We start from the raw sequence: 16503 nt of genomic DNA on the forward strand, positions 1-16503 counted from the left end.
GTAATTTTCACATTTTTTGAGGGTAAGCATTCAAACTTTGCAGTTAAGGTACCGTTATCACGTTCTAAGAACTGACCAAAAATAGTCTACGCCTAGTAGGGCGTAGCAAATCGGGAAAAACTACGAGTACATTTTCTACAGTATTACAGCGAAACTTAACTAATAAATTGCTGATGGGATGTGAATGAGTATTGCGTAACGCCCGACTGCAACGTTCTTACTTGTTTTTAAGTTATGTTAACAAAATAAATTATAAAAGGACATATAGCAACTCGGTGGTTATATTCTGACGTAGAGTATTATTGTATCTTATGTTTATACTTTCATCTTTTAATTAAAGAGAAATGAATTGATATAATGTGCGCATGAAAACCCTGGCTTACGACATCGATGCATTCATGGGACCGTCTAGTAGGACACTGTTACAGGCAGTCAGCACCTGATAAGGCGAGCGTCTTATTCTTTTCTAATATGTGTTACGTAGTTTAAATTTTGACAGATCAAATTTTAGTCAAATTCTAATGGGTAATGCCGTTTAAAATAAACAGATAAAGACAAACAGATATTTATTGCAGATTTTAACTTACAAATGAAATAGTAGTCATTTCCAGGTAGGAACTCTAAACCACCTGGCTGCGGTGTAAATGGCCGGAAAGTTATCGTAAAAAACATTAATTTCTGAGGCTTATCACATATAGCTATTACTCGCGGATCGGCGTTGGTTATGCGACATGTTTCGTACTCCACTTTGGACACATTGTATATGATGTACTTCTCTGTTTCATTATCGAATGCGCCGGGCTCATACACTGGACATATTATGTGTACCTGGTCGAACTCGAATGCTAGATTGCCTTTGTTCACGTCAATAATATGATCTGTATTATCGATCCGAAATCTGTAAAGTTCAGAAAATACATTTTATTAGAGTTATGTACATATTAGTGAAAATAAACCATAGGTTTATATCCACTTTATCCTCAGAGTATCGCTAAGTTATACCCTAAACCCATTGAAAATGTATGTAACTGGCAGGTGGGGGCGTGGTAGACCACCTTTTGTCCATCCATGAATTTCAGAAGCTATAAGAGCTGGAGACATGAACTGTTTAATAGATTTGATATAATTTTGCCCAACATTTTAAATGTTTTTTTTTTACATTTTCCAACATGTACCGGCCACAAATCCCTTTCACAAATCCATCCACATTTTAATGTTGTTATCATTCAACCTCCATTGACAATTTAATACCCATAAGATAGCCCAAATCGCAGCCCAAGCGCTGTGTGTGTGTGCGTTAACAGAATCTCATGATCGAGTAGTCTCGACTAGAGCTTTCATACATCTTTTGTATACAGTTTTCATAAAAAAAAAAATTAGAACAAATAGCTAGCACTCACCTACCGATGCATAATACCTGACAGTCGAGCAATATTCTGTCACGATAAAAATTGATTTGGAGGAGTACAAGTGAGAGTTAAATCGAGGCAATACCAGAAGTATACTCTTCTTACTTACTAGGGTTGTCGAATATTTTAAAAATATCGTATCGATATTTTAAGTTTATCGATATAAATATTTTTATTTTAAAGCTTTTCCCATAGTAACTTCGTAATCCGTTCCAAAAAATATGAATAATAAGAATAAGTATTTTTTATTTAAATGAAAAAGCCCGGTCAACTCCAGTGTTATACACGGACCTAGGAAAAAATGTTAAGTCTCTAGCTCTTATATCTTCTGAGATCGACGCGCTCAAACATACGGACAGACGGATGGACGGACAGAGCTAAATCGACTCAGCTCGTCGCCCTGATCATGAATATATATAATTTATGGGGTCTGCCACGCCTCCTTCTGCCTGTTACATACATGTCCGTCTGTCCGTATGTTTGAACGCGTCGATTTCCGAAGATATAAGAGCTAGAGACTTAAAATTTTTTGTAAAATGTTCTTAATTACAGCGCGGATATCGAGTTTATCATTAAAAATCGATAACTCATCCCGATATTTTTATCGATAAAACCCTTATCGAAAACCAGTTATAAAATTATATCTTCTACACCTTTATTGCTAGAGTCTCCAAGTTTTTTATGTATGCTTATATACAATTTATACAATTTCGGTTTTTGTAAAAATTTACCCCCCACCCCTATATTCATCCCCTCACTTTGTAAAAGGCGTATTTCAAATACTAGAGACTTGTGCTTTGGCAAATACATGTATATCCATATTATTATTAATTATAATCTAAAAGTTTCATGAAGATCGTGTGTCCACAAAAAAAGTTATTAAACAATTAAGTTCTCATAGTAAGCGCACACTGCGCCCATGCGTGTTTATGCTTGTGTGTGTATGTGTTTGTGTATGTGCGTGTAAATGTTTGTGTATGTGTATGTATGTGTGTGTGTGTGTGTGTGTGTGTGTGTGCTTGCGTGTGTGCATGTTTCTTGTGTAAGCTGAAAGACGCGAAAAATTATTGAAATAGCAATTACTCCAAGGGTTCAGGGGATCTCATAGTCGAGCAGTCTCGACTACAACTTTCTTGTATTAAATCACCCTATATACAGCGCTGATTTCGAGCTTGCCTTTAAAATTCGATAAATCATCCCGTTATGTTTTTATGGAATAAAAACATTCAAGTTCAAGTCATATGCCAGTATAGCTAATTGTGAATAATTTTTAATTTTTTTAAATTTGTCAAATAATCAATAGAATGTGAAGATGCTGAAAGTTTCATTAAATTCCGTTAAGTCAGTCGACGTTAAAAAATAATAAAATGTTTGGCCAATTAACAAACGCACGTGCAGCAGCTAGCACATTCTTAGAATCACATCAGCAGTTAGTTTGGTTTAATTTTGCTAGATAGGTCTGCAGCAGTGAATCTATTTCAGTTTTGCCAACGTAGCTTTTAAAAGTGAGGTGGCGTAGTAAGTAGCGGCGTGAGGCTCGATCGAGGAGTCGCGAGTTCGAAACCAGAGCTGAGATTAACTCTTTTTTAATTGTTTCAAAATATTTACATATTTAATTAAATGTGTTTTTATTGAAATTTAAATTGAAATTGAAATTTTAACCATACTAAATTTTTAGTAGTTTAGTCCAGGGTAGTATCTAGTCGATCAATCTCGACTAGAGTTTTCTTACTTGTTTAATTATGTTTAACAATATTCTTACTGCAGTAACAATTATTTTCTCACAAATGAAAGAAAACGCGCAATTTTTTACATGTATAAGCAAAACTATCAGTGGGACTATCGACCACTATCGTGTATGCGGCACCATCGATAGTAGGCCGACTCGATAGTGCTCTACCATCGATAGTTTGGCACCTCTAATGTATATATTTTCAACAACCCTATTAATAACCCACCCGTTGTTACACGCACTATGTATATGCAGGGTAACCGCTCGCCGAGGATTTATTTCTATCCAATGTGCGTGGTCAAGATGTACAAGTCAGTACTACACCACCAGCAGCGGCAACAGTACCATCACCTACAAGTTATCCTGCCCCTCTGCCAGGCTACATATATTACGCATATGCCCTCATTAGACTGAGAAAAGCAAACGCGTTATTTATTTATTTATTTTGAAATGTGCGACTCAATGCTGATGGTGTGCTAACAGAGAGTGCTGAATGCATTCGAAAAAAAAGGCTCGGTAGGTCTTGAAGACTGGGCTCTGGCCTGCAGTCGAAACCACAAGGGGGTCTAACCACCCCTACCCGCAACCGCCCTTATGCCTTCTCGCGTTCGCCCATGCCACCCATCAAGTGCTGCGTGTTTAACACGCAGCACGCACTTATGTCTTATGTCTGCCTCTTGCCCCCTGCGAGCGTTTTCTTGGTTTCCTTTCGTTCCCTTCCAACTTCCAAGTTCCGAGTTGTTCTCTGTTTATTTTTTCTTTCCTTCTATTTGATTGTAGAGCTTTGTAAATCAAAAATCACCCCTAATGATGAAGTACGCATATTTCACATGTTCGCTTTGGCGAAATGTGCGCGTACGACTAGGGTTACAGCAACACACACCTGAACTAAAAACACACACCTATATACATATGTATGCATCAGGGGTACTCAATTAATTTTACATATAAATATTTCAAGAATTATATCTTATACAAATCACCCTTTCATCACTGCCTATCATTGTTTACTATATTCCTTTCGCAAATAAATGTTATATGCACACTAGGGTTGTCGAAAATATATCGAAATATCGAAAAAATATATTTATATCGGGATATTTTTTTGCCAAGGTATCGAATATTTTTTACGTTTTTTTTTTATATATATATATTTGAGTTGGTCGCTCTTGTGATTAGTGAACCAAGCGAACAGTACAAAAATTGAATATGGAGAAAACGAATTATTCTGACTTTAAGAATGGAATATCCAAATGTAATTTGTGCCTTAAATTAATAAAAGCAAGTGGTAACACATCAAATAAGGCGCCGCGTATGAAAATGAAGCACTATGATGCTTACACTGTGCAGTACACTGTGCGGAAGAGAGGGAGCTTGAGATGTACCGCAGCTTGCCGCAAACTTCTAGGGAAAATAATCCAAAAAGGCGGCTATGCCAGGAGTATCAGAGATCGTATTACGATGCCTAACCACCCCTGATTGCTCTGTGCTTTCGGAGCGACTTGTTTCGGCAATAAAATGTTTTGTCTGCGACTCACGAAGTCGTATGACGGATAATCATATCACAGAATGCATTTTTTTTAAATCTTTGAGTACCGAATACTGTAGTTAGGCGGTCTTCATCATTTTAACAAATAATAATCATTTTTATTGTTCTTGTTTTTTGGGACGGATTTTAAAATTATTGTGGAAAAAATCGAAAACCCTAGATATATCGATTTTTTCAAAGTTACATCAAATATCATTTTGATATTTTTTCAAAACTTAAATTATCATCGATACGATATTTTAAAATTTTTCGACAGCCCTAATGCACACATTAGACTATTGGCATAAAATCTGTAGTTATACGTACCTATCCTATATATGTATTTATATATGTATATCCTATTCGATGCCTGCGTATCCCAATAGGACAAATGAACTTTCTAGAAGACCTGACGCTTGGATGTCTTTAGCTTGAGCGTACAGTATTTATGTGCAAGTGCTATGTGCATATGAGTGTGCGCCTGCCCTTTTTTTTTTTTTTTTTTTTTTTTTTTTTTTTTGTGAACACTGGCCCTTAAAGTGCGTTCGCTATACGGATCATAATGTAGGGGCATGTGTGTATGCATGCATGTTTGCAAAACTACTTGAGCGTTGCATATACTTTGCTTGATGCTGGACGGCGGCATTTGCATACATATACACATACATACATGCACAACCGATCGTATGAATAACAATATTTATAATTTAAATCAGCTCTGAATTTGAGAATCGATAACCAATATTGTGGACTAGTTTCCCAAAGGACTATTTTTCTTTTCCACACTTGGTCAAATGACAAATGATAAATACAAATATACATAAACACTTACATGCTGTTCGATGTATTCCAATGCATATAGAATGTTTTAGCGCAGCTAGACATTGTGGACAGTAGGACAGTTTCTATGCATATTATCGTCAAAAGCGTGGCAAGGGACGTGGCACCCAGACTGGGCAATGGAACTAACATTTTGTAGCGCACGGAATGGTACTTCTTCTTATTGCATATGTTAATACCTCTCGTACTGTTCTTGCCGGAATCTCGCTCAGCAGCGATCTCTCCCGTTGCCGACGACTGCGGGAGTCGCGGCAATTGATGGTTCTTGAGCTGCGTTGCATTAAAATGCTTAATACGCTGTTGTTCTTCTTGTTGTTGGCTAGCACAAATCTTAGCTGTGGTTGTTGTAGGTGGTATTGGATTGGCAAGGATTGTTTTCTTGTGGCTCTTGCTTTTACTTTTGGTCTTTCGATGCATCGTCGCTGCCATTAAGAGCGTGGTCGTCGGTTGATTTCGTTTTCGAGCAATTGGCGTACATTTTTTGTCAAAAGTCGACGGTGAAGTTATTGTTCTATTTCTAGGCTCCTGCTGCTGCTGCTGACTTAGGGTAACTGACTTTCCCAACCATTTATCATAATTCATATTATGATCCGCAAATCCATTCTTAATGCAATTAATACGTACGGCCAAAGAATCTGCTGCCGCATCCTTATCACTCGAATCGGCATTTGACTCGGACATCAGCTGCTCTGCTATGTTTACTGTTCCAACGGTTCTTGTTAACGACTTCCAGCTGGGCGTCAGCCCACTTGACTTTAGGAACAGCTGATCTTGTTCTTTCCCAGCAGTTCCGGTCAGCGAATTCCAGTTGACAATTAGCCCCATTTTTTTAGTCATTTTAGTCATTTATACTGTTATACATATATTAAGTATCTTGTATTACAAATTTACTCCTTATTGAATTTTTGTCACCTTCGAATTGGGTGCTCTTTAACTCTTTCCGTATCTATTTCTTGCACTGCTTTGGACCTTTGTAGACACGTGACTTATTTTTGACCCGATCCTAATGCTAACGCTAGTGCTAAAAATCATGCCGCTGACCCAATTGACGTTTTTGCTTGCTTTTGACGATACTAAAATTGTGCCCGTCGGAAACATGCCGAAATCCCATGTTTCTGGAAGTTACGAAGTAAGATCTGATCAGTAAATGTAAGGATGCGCCTATGCCATTATGTACAATGCATGTTCATGTGTTTTATATGTGTGCACGAAGCGGCTGCTCTTCAACAGTAACAGTGACGGTAATAGTAACAGTAACAGTAACACCAAACCTAGCACAACTACTAATAACACCAGTAGCAGTAACAGTAAAAGTATATGCATGTATCTATGTACATATGTTCGACTCTTTTTTCAAGTGAATTAAATTAAAAAATAAATATTTGCATTGTATCTGTGAAACATATACATACACAACATATGCTGCTTCACTTTTAATTCACTTTTAGTACCTTAAATGCCGACCACTGCTAAATTTGTATACAGGCGAAGATTGTAGTGTACAAAAGTAAGTACATATGTATATATTCGCCCATTTTATAATACAAAATGTAGGTAATGGCATATGCTAATATACATAGATACATATACTGATGCTATTTACAAGGACTTAAATAAACATTTTGTTTTTGAAAGAAAAAATAATAATGCAAAACCTTATGCTTCTGCTCTCCTGCTCTCCCACATTCTATCTCACTCTGTTTCCTCCCCCGTTGGATATCTCACTAGCGCTATCTCACTAGCGCGCTCTCTCTCTCTCTCTCTCTATGTATATATATGTATAACGCGCTCTGTGACTGCCTTTCGCAGGAAACTCAAATACATAAACATTGAATCCGACGATTTTCTCGTATACATACAGAAACAATTACCAATACCATAAACGAATACACCTTTTTGTGGCCTAAAACGCGATTTAACTCGTAAAGGAAGCATGTAAAACGTTGCGTCAGAGTCAAAAATCGTGTTACTCTCGCCATATGTATATACGAATGTAGCAATTTGGTATTCTGGCTGTTTCATTTGAAATGCAAAATAACCACTTACACGCACACACAAAAACAGACAGAATGCAGTGTTCTATGTATATATACATTTCCGAATTTGATTTTACTTTTCAGCTTCGCATTTTCCCATTTGTTTTTTAACTCATGCTAAGCTGCCGTATCCGTATCCACAGCATTTTATTTTATATTATTTCACTAAATTCGTTTGTAAATAACTATTATACAGTACAGAGCTATGTATTAGGTGTAAAAAATAATACGAAACTGACAGTGTGGTAGTATCTGAAAAATGTATCTGTATCTAAAATGTATTTGTACAATTATTTTCTAGTTACATGTTTATTTCACGGAACTACCTCTATGCGTCTCTAAAAAAAATACTGCAAATACTGAATTTGCACAAATAATATAAAGCAAACAAATTTTACGAATGAATAACTGTTATTCATTTGATAAAAGTATTTATCGAACGTTGTTAAAGAAAGGAACCGAATCGATCACTAGCTATAATTATGTGATTATCAATAATAATTCTAATTGTTTTCGGATATTTTCTAGTATTATTTTAAGGTTAAGATATTATGTTAAGGTTTCGGGTATTTTCTAGTATTATTTTAAGGTTAATTATTGTTTCGCTACCTCTAGTCAGATTGTCATTGAATTTAAACTGTCTACATATTTAAATATAAGTAAACTTGTTTACTATAATGAGTTAGCGATATGTTTACATAATGTCTCATAACGTTGATTTTACATTCGATAAATTTGTCTGACAAAGCAAGTAACAGCTATACCGCTGACCAGAGAACACATTCAGTGCTGCCAACTTTTCCGGGCAAGAAAATGCTAAATTACCCTTTCAAACCTGTTAGAAATAGCTAGATCAAATTCTAAGAGTAGCCTGAAATATAACCAGGGTTTATACCCTGAACCCATTGACTAGGGAAATCAGGGTATAAAAGTATATATATTCCAGATCAAAACGTTCAGCTGAATCGATTTAGCCCGGTTCGTCTGTCTGTCGGTCTATACGAGCTAGAGACTCGTGTGCGTGTATGTGTATGTGTATGTGTTGTTTCTTGTGTGAGCAGAAAGGGGCGAAGAATTATTGAAATATGAATTGCTCGATGGCTTCAGGAGATCTCGTAGTCGTTTGCATATTTTTGCTCTTTTCCGGTTGAAATTATTGGGTAAATTGCACGCTTTAATCCATTTGTTGAAATTATTTTTATTTGATGGAAACGAAAAAAAATTTAACTGGAAAATTTACGGAACTTTTTCTTGCATGCTTAAATTGTTCACAGCAACACTGGAATTCAATGTAGCACTCATTTCAGCCATAGTGTTAAGAAATATTTTTATAAATTTTTGCTCGTTTCGCAACAATATGATAAATACTGAAGATCAAACGATAGCACCGTTCGTTATGGAAGTTGAGTGAAACTTTATGACATGTAACGGATACGGATAGACAAATTCATTTTTTTAAAAAAGGTTCAAATTGACCTGCATATATATGCACAAGTGCAAGGGTTCAAAAACACATCCCATTATGCCCACTGGGTTTGATCAGGTACTATAATTTTTATACCCTGAACCCATTTTCAATGGGAAATCAGAATATAATGGTTTTGTTGAAATGTATGTAACAGGCAGAAGGAGGCGTGGCAGACCCCACAAAGTATATATATTCTTGATCAGGGTGACGAGCTGAGTCGATTTGGCCCTGTCCGTATGTATGAACGCGCCGATTTCAGAAGATATAAGAGCTAGAGACTTCCAATTTTTTAAAATGTCCGTACTTACAGCGCGGACATCGAATTTATCACTAAAAATCGATAAATCATCCCGATTTTTATCGATAAAACCCTTGTCGAAAATCAGTTATAAAATTATATCTCCTACATCTTTAGAGCTACAGTCTTCAATTTTGAATGTATATTTATATGCATTTTATACAATTTCGCTTTTTGTTGAAATTTACCCCCCCCCCCCCCCCCCCCCCACCCCTAAATCAACCACCCCAACCACACCTTTGTAAAAGAGACTTGTGCTTTAGCAAATGCACGCATATTATTGTTATAATTACGATCTAAAAGTTTCATGAAGATCGTATGTCCACAAAAAAAGTTATTAAACAATAAAGTTCTCATAGTAAGCGCACACTGCAGCCCATGCGTGTTGATGCGTGGGTGCTTGTGTGTATATGTGTGTTGTGTGTGTGCGTGTTTCTTGTGTAAGCAGAAATACGCAAAAAAAATTATTGCAATAACTATTGCTCGAAGGGTTCAGGGGATCTCGTAGTCGAGCAGTCTCGACTAGAGCTTTCTTACTTGTGTTTTTTTTTTTAAGGGCAAATATGTCCAGAAAATACAAAAAAGGCTGAAAATAAAAAAAGGACAGGAAACAGGAAATATATAAATTTATTTTATTTAATTTGTTTTTGTTTTTTTTTTTCTTTTTTATTCCAAACATTTGAAGGCATTGTCAAGTATGCAATTCGTGCCCTCTTCACTAGCCTCGTATGTGGCCATCGATCCAATACGCGCCAAACACTGAAGATTTAAAATTAATGCATATAATTGCAATAGTGTATAATCACTAACCAGAGAACACATAGACCGGACAAGTAGTGTAAAGCGTTTTGCATACTTTTTTTCGGGAGTTATCTCCCAGACCCTTCGTATTTGCTCGGCTCCTCCATTTTTGGGTTCGGGCTACGAAAAAATACGAAAGCACAATCATTTCGCTTCATGCGCTCGACCGAGATGGTCAAATGTTGAACAAAAGATCCCTCTATGCTCAATGTTTTCCTTGCTCTCTCTCTCTCTCGATGCTCTCTGCTCTCTCAAATGTGTATATGTATGTATGCATGTGAGGCTCACATTGTGAGCACAAGCAGCAGCTCACGAAAATTGAAATTTCTTCGCAGCAAGAACCCATGCCTTCCCTTCTATGTGAAGAGTATTCCGAACTCTTTAAGCCGTTTGCCATGCGTTTTCGTTATTATTTGTCGGAAGAGTATGAAAGCGTTGGTGCGCATAATGAAAATGTTTTCGCGACGAGCATGCACACACACACTTACAGTATGCTACATGTACTATGAGCATTTGTATGCCTGTGTGCAAAGCCCTTGCTGGCTGTAGCAATTTGAAATCCTAGCATTTGAATTTGGTCGATCTTGTGAAGTGCTCGCACTTACAGAAATATGTTTGATCGTGTGTACGCAGGGGCCGCGATGCTCACAAATGATGGGGTAATCATTGTAGAAGCATTTTAGTGCCTTTATATGTATGTGCGTGAGTGTATGTTTATATGTGTATGCATGCGACATGAGCATTGACGTGTGCCTACGACAACTTAGAATTGTGTGAACGATTTTGGGTTTTAATTGAAGAGGCGCGCTTACATTTAAATAGATGATTTTGTTTCAATGGTCGTGGATTTGCCTATGAGAATGATATTTGCTAAAAATGTAGTACCTGATCAATCGCTGTGGCCAAATTGGAATGCGATTTTCGATCCCTTGTACCTGCACATATACAGGTGAAATTTACCTTTTTAATAAGAAGCATGTGTATGTACATACATACATATACTGGCTAAATGGACCCATTTTAAAGGGTGCATCTGTTAGATGTCAAAATATGTCAAAATCATGCAATTAAAAAATACCTATATATGTAATAGGAAGTGCACTTGTTATTTTAGTTAGTCAGCTACTTAAATAAAAGCGCCTCTTCTGGTCAAACCCAAAATCGTTCACACAATTCTAAGTTGTCTAGAGCGCACTGATTTCGTCGTGCTATCTTTCATTTCCTGAGCCATCCAATACCAAGCCGAGCGAATACGAAGTTGGCCGGGACTTTCTAGACAGATGTTGCGGCGTGGAAAAACGTTGCTCTACATGTCTAGTCTATGTGTTGTTTGGTCAGTGCCACTGGTTAGTGTTCTTAAACAGTCAAAATCAACGCCAAAGTAAACATTTTTTGATATATCGATGCTAAGATAGCCATATCGATGTTAGAGTTCTTACACAGTCAAAGTCAACGCCAAAGTAACAATTTTTCGATATATCGATGCTAAGATAGCCATATCGATGTTTTCCCAAAGTTTTAAAATATCGATTACAGCGATACCGATCCGATATTTTTGCAGCACTAGTGCTACAACGCAACAGCTGTTCAGCCTTCCATTGCTTTGATAGCTCTGCTTTTAAAAAAAAGAAGCTTAGTCAACTTTTTTAAGAATGTTGTCTCTGAGTTTAAAACGCTCTCTAGGCGTTGGGGCACAACTGTTTAAAGCACAATCCTCTATTGCATTAACATCAGCAGCAGCAGGTGGAAGCAGCAGCTTGAGGTGAAGTACATTACTTACATAACCACCTCTCTATCTGGAAAAAATGGATTACAAACTTTTCGACTTATATCCTTCGACCAGCTCGAACCAATATCGCGGTGCTGCAAAATGGTATCCAGATCCTGAATTCATGAAGCAATTTAGCGGCGCAGTTATGTATCCCGATGAAGTGACCTCCCTTTGGAAGGTTCCCCCATGGAACAGTACGTTATATACAATGCTTTTCCAAATACATACATATATACAAATTTTTTGTGTGCAACAGGCAAAGTGGTGCCTGTTGAGAAATCTGTGCGCAATCTGACGTTAAATTTTGGACCTCAACACCCGGCTGCTCATGGTGTCTTGAGACTGGTGCTAGAACTGGATGGCGAGGTAATGTCTGAATATTCGTCCAGTGTGTTTCTCTATTTTTGTTTTGTTTTGTTTGTTTTCTTTTTTTTTTTCGCTGTTACCTGCTAGACTGTGATGCGCGCTGATCCCCACATTGGCCTTCTACATCGTGGTACCGAGAAGTTAATCGAGTACAAGACCTACACTCAAGCACTACCATACTTTGATCGCTTGGACTATGTTTCCATGATGTGCAACGAGCAGTGCTATTCGCTAGCTGTGGAGAAACTTCTAAACATTGACGTGCCACTGCGTGCCAAGTATATAAGAAGTAGGTAGTCGCGTGCAACGATTGTTAAGGGTAGACCGACGACTCAGCTCCGCTCATATATCATTCTCTATAGATGTTCTATTCTCTTGTCTTCCCTGATCTTATTTTATTTTTTGCAGCTCTTTTCGCTGAGATAACTCGAATTCTCAATCATATAATGGCTGTTGGAACTCATGCATTAGATGTGGGTGCACTAACTCCATTTTTTTGGCTGTTTGAAGAACGTGAGAAGATGATGGAATTCTATGAGCGAGTTTCGGGAGCACGTATGCATGCCGCCTACATACGTCCCGGTGGAGTTTCATTAGTAATATTAATTAATCGCTATATGTATTAATAAGATAATTGGTCGATTTATTTTAAAGGATATGCCTTTAGGTCTTCTGGATGATATATATGAGTTCGCATCGAAGTTTGGTGAGCGTTTGGATGAAGTTGAGGATGTTTTGAGCACAAATCGGATCTGGGTGCAACGTACTGAAGATATAGGCATTGTCTCGGCCGAAGAGGCGCTCAACTATGGATTTAGTGGCGTAATGTTACGTGGCTCTGGCATCAAATGGGATTTGCGCAAGCAACAGCCCTACGATGCCTATCATCTTGTTGATTTCGATGTCCCGATCGGAACCAAAGGAGATTGTTATGATCGGTATTTGTGTCGTATTGAAGAAATGCGTCAATCCTTGCGCATCATCGATCAATGTCTTAATCAAATGCCACCTGGAGAGGTGAAGACCGATGATGCGAAGGTGACACCACCATCTCGCAGCGAAATGAAAACATCCATGGAGGCTCTAATTCATCATTTTAAGCTATTCACCCAGGGCTATCAGGTGCCACCAGGGGCCACCTATACGGCAATCGAAGCACCAAAGGGTGAATTTGGTGTTTACCTGATATCAGATGGCTCAAGCCGTCCATATCGCTGCAAGATTAAGGCACCAGGATTTGCCCATTTGGCAGCGCTAGAGAAAATTGGTAAGCAGCATATGTTAGCCGATGTGGTTGCTATTATCGGCACCTTGGACGTTGTTTTTGGCGAAATCGACCGATAACTGTTTCTGCTGCGTACTAGTTAATAGTTTGAAATAAAAATATTTACTGTAAAAGAAAAATTGAAAAAAAAAAAAACAAATCACGTTTAATAAACTCACGGGATACCACAGATTTTTATACCTCAAACCCATTTGCAAAAGGAAATCAGGGTATAATGGTTTTGTTAAAAGTATGTAACAGATACAAAGAGGCGTGGTAGACCCCACAAAGTAAGTTAGTATATACACTGCGCGTCATCAGGTTAGCACCACCCTTACACTCTAACGAAAGTGAATTAGTATATTGGTTTTGTGCATGGTTTTGCTGTCCGTCCTTCTGTCCGTATGAGCGCAATGCATTTTCCGATATGCCAGAAATCATATTAATTAAAGAGCTAGAAGCTGAAATTTGGAATATAAATCCGCATCGACCACCCAAGATCACGAGATATGGCGGATATATCTACGCCCTTTGGGGGCGTGGCAAATCGGATAAGACTGTATCTCCAAGAGCTTTACAGCTAGAGAGCTGAAATTTTGCACGTCAGGTCAGCTAATGTTATGATGCTATAATAAAATTATAAGTCCACGCCCATTAGGGGCGTGGCAAATCGGCCCTGAAGATATAGTGATTTTTTAAATTCTGCTATATTTTGGACACTATTGATGCCAGAGACCAAATCAAATTTTGTATTTATACTCGGGCTGATCCCCCAAGACCAAAAAGTTTTCTTAATATATGTCCGCCCACAGGGGGCGTGGCAAACCGCAAAAGCTGATATCTCCTAATGTATAATAGCTAGAAGCTTCAAATTTAGATAGTTAAGTTACCAGTAACCTTCTCTATCGATGACCCAAAAATAATTTTTACGCCTCTTTAGCGGCGTGGCATATCGGAAATACCCTGTAATTTTCACATTTTTTTAGGGTAATCATTCAAACTTTGCAATAAGGGTACCGTTATTTCGTTCTAAGAACTAATCAAAAATGAGTTGTCTACACCCAGTAGGGGCGTAGCAAATCGGGAAAAACTACAAGTACATTTTCTACAGTATTACAGCGAAACTTAACTAATAAATTGCTGATGGGATGTGAATGAGTATTCCGCAGTCGGTAACGCCCGACTGCAACGTTCTTACTTGTCTTCTTTTACTTTTTTCTCTTTGCCTATTGCAGGCAACTTCTTAGTTTTTGTTTTGATTTAATTATCATCATATGAGATGTCTCTCATACCAAAAAAAAAAGCGCGCGTTTTTCTATTCTTCTTTATTTTTGCAAAGAATGCGTGCACTTATTTTGCGTCATCAGATTAGCGCCCCCAAATGCAATTATAATTATCTTGCTTATTTTGTAAATGACACTCACCAAATTTTTTGTGAACCTCAAAGTATTCAATATATTTATAGTGTGGGAAAAGAAACAGTTTTATCTTTGGTTGAAAATCAAAGATTGAGGCATTCTTTAGATCTGGGCTATGCTACCATAAAATTGGTAAAAAGACAGGAAAATTTCCTTAAAAATAAGGAAAACTATGGGAAAACTATATAGGCAATAATCAAGTGATTTCCTAAGGAAATAGAAGAGCACTGGTTCGGGAAGCTTCGAATTCCCACGAATAGACGCCCCTAATGAGCGTAGACATATAATTTTGTCTTTAGACTTTATAGCATCATAGCATTAGCTGACGTGCAAAATTTCAGCTCTCTAGCTGTAAAACTCTTGGAGATACAGTCTTATCCGATTTGCCACGCCCCCAATGGGCGGAAATATATCCACCATAGCTCGTGATCGCGGACCTACATACCAAATTTCAGCTTTCTAGCTCTTCAACTAACATGATTTCTGGCATATCGGAAAATGCATTTTCCGATTTGCCACGCCCCTAGAGGGCGGATCGGGAAAATTTTAACACTTTATAAATCGGAGATATACACGAGTATGTGTTCCAAATTTCAAGTCTCTTGCTTCAATAGCGCCGAAATAGATTGTGTTCATATGGACAGACGGACAGCAAGACGGACATTGCACAAAACCAATATACTAATTCACTTTCGTGAATGAGTATAAAAATACTCTCCTAATCGGGACGGAGACAAATCCAACAAATCAGAAACCATGAAAATTGGTCCAGCAGATCTCGAGTTATAAGTGTTGTAACACATAACACGACTTTGTTTTATTTATATAGATTGCATAACCAGATCTTTTATTTCATTTTTTGTTTATGTTTTAACTTTATTTTTATCATGAAGTTTTTCACAAAATCTCTTAAAATCTGAATATGGCAAACAACATTGAAGATTAATTTACTATTATATAAACGTATTTTTTATAATTAAATGTTGTCGCGCATATCGTGTGTTTGCTGTAGCCCTGGCATACATTTTTATACCCATTTGTATTATATTTTATGTTTAGTATATCCATTGAATAGTCTAAAATATGATTTTAAATAACTCTAGGTTTTAATATATATACTTTTTTTTATATATGCGTATTTATAATTATATATATATATATATATATATATATATATATATATATATATATATATATATATATATATATATATATATATATATATAAATTTAAATATTTTGCTATGCATTTTTGTTGTATTTAGTTACCTAATAAGTTTTTTTTTTTTTGTTTTTTGTTTTGCTTTATACTACGTGATCACATTGAAACTTTTGTTTTATAAACTTTTTTTTCAATTGTTTTAATTTTAAGACTTGTTTTTTTAATTTTATATAACATATTTTTCTAGAAGCTTTAACAATTTTTTTTAAACATTTTTATATTTACGTTGAAATTTGAATAGCTTTCTATATATATATAGTTCTAACAAGCTGTCTTGATTTACTTCTACAGATTATTAGCTTTAACCGATTTTCGCTGTATTTAACATTGTGGATGAATTCTTAATTCGTA

The 16503-nt window shown here is 36.8% G+C and overlaps 2 protein-coding genes and 1 long non-coding RNA gene across 7 annotated transcripts in view; 1 reads left to right on the forward strand and 2 right to left on the reverse strand.

The window, feature by feature from the left end:
* Ephrin (ephrin) overlaps nucleotides 1-7805 on the reverse strand; it is a 16423-nt gene extending 8618 nt beyond the window's left edge. Inside the window, exons 1-3 of one of the 5 annotated variants that reach the window (XM_089472745.1) lie at nucleotides 7623-7805; nucleotides 5502-6360; nucleotides 588-898 (exon numbers count right to left, since the gene is read on the reverse strand). In XM_089472745.1, coding sequence (XP_089328871.1) covers nucleotides 588-898; nucleotides 5502-6355 — 1165 coding nt within the window. In that variant the 5' untranslated portion in view covers nucleotides 6356-6360; nucleotides 7623-7805. Of the gene's footprint in view, nucleotides 1-587; nucleotides 899-5501; nucleotides 6625-7555 lie in introns of all 5 variants that reach the window. The other 4 variants (XM_089472741.1, XM_089472743.1, XM_089472744.1 and 1 more) reach the window with 4 other exon arrangements.
* A 2119-nt stretch (nucleotides 7806-9924) lies between these two features.
* On the reverse strand, nucleotides 9925-11580 carry LOC149268306 (uncharacterized). The gene is made up of 2 exons (XR_016270784.1): nucleotides 10122-11580; nucleotides 9925-10070 (listed from the first exon to the last, which is right to left on the reverse strand). It is a non-coding gene; the product is annotated as an uncharacterized LOC149268306 (long non-coding RNA).
* An 82-nt stretch (nucleotides 11581-11662) lies between these two features.
* On the forward strand, nucleotides 11663-13705 carry ND-49 (NADH dehydrogenase (ubiquinone) 49 kDa subunit). The gene is made up of 6 exons (XM_018013760.2): nucleotides 11663-11874; nucleotides 11956-12077; nucleotides 12140-12249; nucleotides 12337-12538; nucleotides 12658-12845; nucleotides 12904-13705. Exons 1-6 carry the CDS (start codon nucleotides 11765-11767, stop codon nucleotides 13591-13593), a joined length of 1422 nt encoding a protein of 473 aa, XP_017869249.1. The 5' UTR covers nucleotides 11663-11764; the 3' UTR covers nucleotides 13594-13705.
* The last annotated feature ends 2798 nt before the right edge of the window (nucleotides 13706-16503 follow it).

This window comes from Drosophila arizonae, chromosome 6 (genome assembly GCF_054131065.1).
Source record: "Drosophila arizonae isolate 15081-1271.41 chromosome 6, UAZ_ARI_1.0, whole genome shotgun sequence".
In the NCBI taxonomy this organism is placed as follows: Eukaryota; Metazoa; Arthropoda; class Insecta; order Diptera; family Drosophilidae; genus Drosophila; species Drosophila arizonae.